General features: G+C 55.0%; 1 protein-coding gene across 1 annotated transcript in view; it reads left to right on the top strand.

The window, feature by feature from the left end:
- Positions 1-241: 241 nt before the first annotated feature.
- Positions 242-3,018, top strand: part of BSX (brain-specific homeobox) — a 4,494-nt gene continuing 1,717 nt past the window's right edge. The window contains exons 1-2 of the mRNA XM_010830660.1: positions 242-503; positions 2,467-2,663. Coding sequence (XP_010828962.1) covers positions 242-503; positions 2,467-2,663 — 459 coding nt within the window. The remainder of the gene's footprint in view (positions 504-2,466; positions 2,664-3,018) is intronic.

The following is a 3,018-nucleotide window of genomic DNA, read 5'->3' as shown; positions in this document are numbered from 1 at the left end:
GCCTTGCCATTGGCTCTCCCGGCTCCCCTCTCCAAGCTGCCAATTCTCTTACACGTAGACCCAGTCTACCCAGGAGCTTATCTTCTCGCCTCTCCAGCTCCGGGGGTAGCCCGAGGCCGAGAAGAGAGCATCAGGGATCCGAGCTCGAGGGTGGTTGGCTCTCGACCAGGCGTGGTGAGACGCCGCCTGCTTCCTACACTTCGTCCCCGGCCCTCGCCCTGTGGCAGGCGCTCGGTTCAAGATGAATCTCAACTTCACCTCCCCTCTACACCCGGCATCGTCTCAGAGGCCCACGTCCTTCTTCATCGAGGATATCCTGCTACACAAGCCCAAGCCGCTGAGAGAGGTGGCCCCTGACCATTTCACCAGCACTCTGGCCTCCCGGGTGCCTCTGCTAGACTATGGCTACCCACTCATGCCCACACCCACCCTCCTGGCTCCTCACCCCCATCACCCACTACATAAGGGAGACCACCACCACCCTTATTTCCTCACCACCTCGGGTAAGTAACAGGGGTCTCATGGAATGGGGAGCAAGAACAGGTCTTCCAGCAGACTCTGAGCCTGTGATGGAGCGGAGGAAAGGCCAGAGCTGCCTGGGCCTGGCTTGGTGGCCTCCTTCTCTAAGTAACAGGGAAAGAATGTTGGGGATACAGCTGAGAACACAGGGAGCTCCCTTGAGGCATGCCAACCCAGGGTGGTAACTGTACTTTTTATTATGAAGGAAACATGCCTAGCCAAGAAGTGGCTGTAGGTTTGGGTGATATTCTTGATGCACAGTGTTCGGTCTCCTTTTCCTTGGTCTTGGTCACTTTGGTCTATCTCTGTCCCCATCGCTATCTCTTTCACTCTGAGGGGGACCCCTGACTATCCCACCCCATGGAAGGGAACTCAACTTTTCAGCCCAGAAGCTCAAAAGTCTCCAGTGGGGCCAGCTCTCTCCTTCCAGGTGCTGAGCATTCGCAGATACTTCAGGGGTTTAGAAGTAAAGGAGGGTTTGGGATATTGTAAGGACTGAAGGTTTGGACTGGCCTGAATAAGGGAGAAAAGGTAAGAAAAAAGAGAGAGAGAGGAGGCTGTTCGTTAACCCTCTTCACTTCCAACATCCATCATTTAATTCACAGTCTAGGGCTGGGCTGCCCTCCCCTGCCCCAGTTGCTGGCGTCTCTGGAGCCCCAGCCAAAGTAATTTGATTTCCGAGGCATGGCAAAGAGCAGAGACCAGCAAAGTCTGGCTGGGACAGGGATATGTGGGGGAAATACCCAGTTTTTTTTCTGCTTCTCTCCGAAAGGCCACATTCACACTTTCTTTTCCGGCCTCTTCATTACAGCCCGAATTCGTTGATTCGTTGAGTCCAGATGCAGAGCGTAGCGGGAAAAACAATCCCGGTCGGGGTGGGGTCTGGAAAGACGGGAGACAGTCTGTGAAATGTGGGCGCTGGAATCCACGACAAAAGTTAAAGCGTTTGTGAAGCGGTAAAACCCAGACTTAGGGGCACTGGGTTGGAGGGGCAATTTTAAAACTTGTGTCCGAGCTCGCCTTTTGGTTTTTGCTTCACCACGGGCCGGAGACAGCTCTTATCGCTGCACCCATGTTCCCCGCAAATAGAAAATAGTGGACAAAGCCCGAGAAACAGGAACTACTTGTTTTCTGTTTCTGCTTTTTCTCTCTGGAATCAGTCAATATTGATGTCTGTGGCGGCTGGTCCGCTTGGCGCGTCTCAGACACGGTGAAGCCTGCGAGGGTCAGGAAAGACTCAAGAAGTGTCCCGAGGCAAGGCGCTTCAATTCTTCTGCGTGGGGTTGGAGGGAAAGAACGAGAAAAAGAATGAGAACCAGATCAGAGAGCGGGGTCCCCAGCGCTTCCCCGAAACTGACAGGAAACGTGCGAGACGGAAATTACTGCTCCGTTTTCGCTCAGGAGTTTTACTTGCATCTGACTGTTGGTCTATTCCCTTTGGTTGCAGGCGGGAGAACCGGGGCGGCTCAGTGAAGAGAAAGGTGCTTTTTAAGTAAGGTTGTGAAGCAGGATCACATTCACTGCTTCCATCAGCCCCAGGACATCACTGATTGTCACTGAGTGTCCAGAGAAGACTGGAAGGATCGGGTGGGGGCGGGTGGGGAGAAATAGCTGCTGGACCACTCGACGTTTGCAAGAATATTTTGGTAGGCGCGACCAGAAGTTTTTCTCCAAGAGGACATTTTCAAAGACCTCCGGATCTATTTGATAATTTTCTTTTCCGTTTTACTTACTGTTTACTGTTTGTATTTATAAATGGCCTTTCTGATAAAGATCTCCAAGCGCTATTCTTGCAATTTCGTTCTCCCCTGCCCTGCGATTCCTAGGAGAAGCTTTGGGGGACGTGGGGCGGGACCGGTGGGGGCGCGAGGCGGAGGGGCAGCCGGGGAACTAGGGTGGGAGTGGGGCGGGCGCTCTCTGCCCACTTGACCGCTCTTCTCTCCGCAGGGGTGCCGGTCCCCGCGCTGTTCCCGCACCCCCAGCACCCGGAGCTGCCGGGGAAGCACTGCCGCCGCCGCAAAGCTCGCACAGTTTTCTCGGACTCGCAGCTCTCGGGCCTGGAGAAGAGATTCGAGATCCAGCGCTACCTGTCCACGCCGGAGCGGGTGGAGCTGGCCACGGCCCTCAGCCTGTCGGAGACGCAGGTGGGCCGGAGGAGGGGGAGGCCCCTTCTCCGCTCGCTCCTCTCCCTAACGCCTCTGGGCGGGCCGCAGAGCTCCCGCTTTATTCTAGACTTCTCCAAAGACCCGTAGGAAGACTACCGACACTTCCAATCTCTTGTCTGAGTCACTGAAGCAAAATCTCTCGAGCGGGTTCCGGACACGGAGGAAAACCCCCTCGAATGATTCCGATGATCATGTCCTGTTTGAGGACTACCATTTCTGCGCCTTCCCCCACTCCTTTCCCATCAGGGCAGTAGCCCGGGTCAGAGGCAAATCAATAAGAAATAAAGAGGGTTCTTGACCCGAGAGAAGTCCACATAAGGATCCCCCCCCCCCC

This window comes from Bison bison, unplaced genomic scaffold (genome assembly GCF_000754665.1).
Source record: "Bison bison bison isolate TAMUID 2011002044 unplaced genomic scaffold, Bison_UMD1.0 scf7180017864518, whole genome shotgun sequence".
Classification (NCBI taxonomy): Eukaryota; Metazoa; Chordata; class Mammalia; order Artiodactyla; family Bovidae; genus Bison; species Bison bison.
The sequence above is the reverse complement of the archived record's forward strand: the minus strand, read 5'-3'. Positions and strand labels throughout refer to the sequence as shown.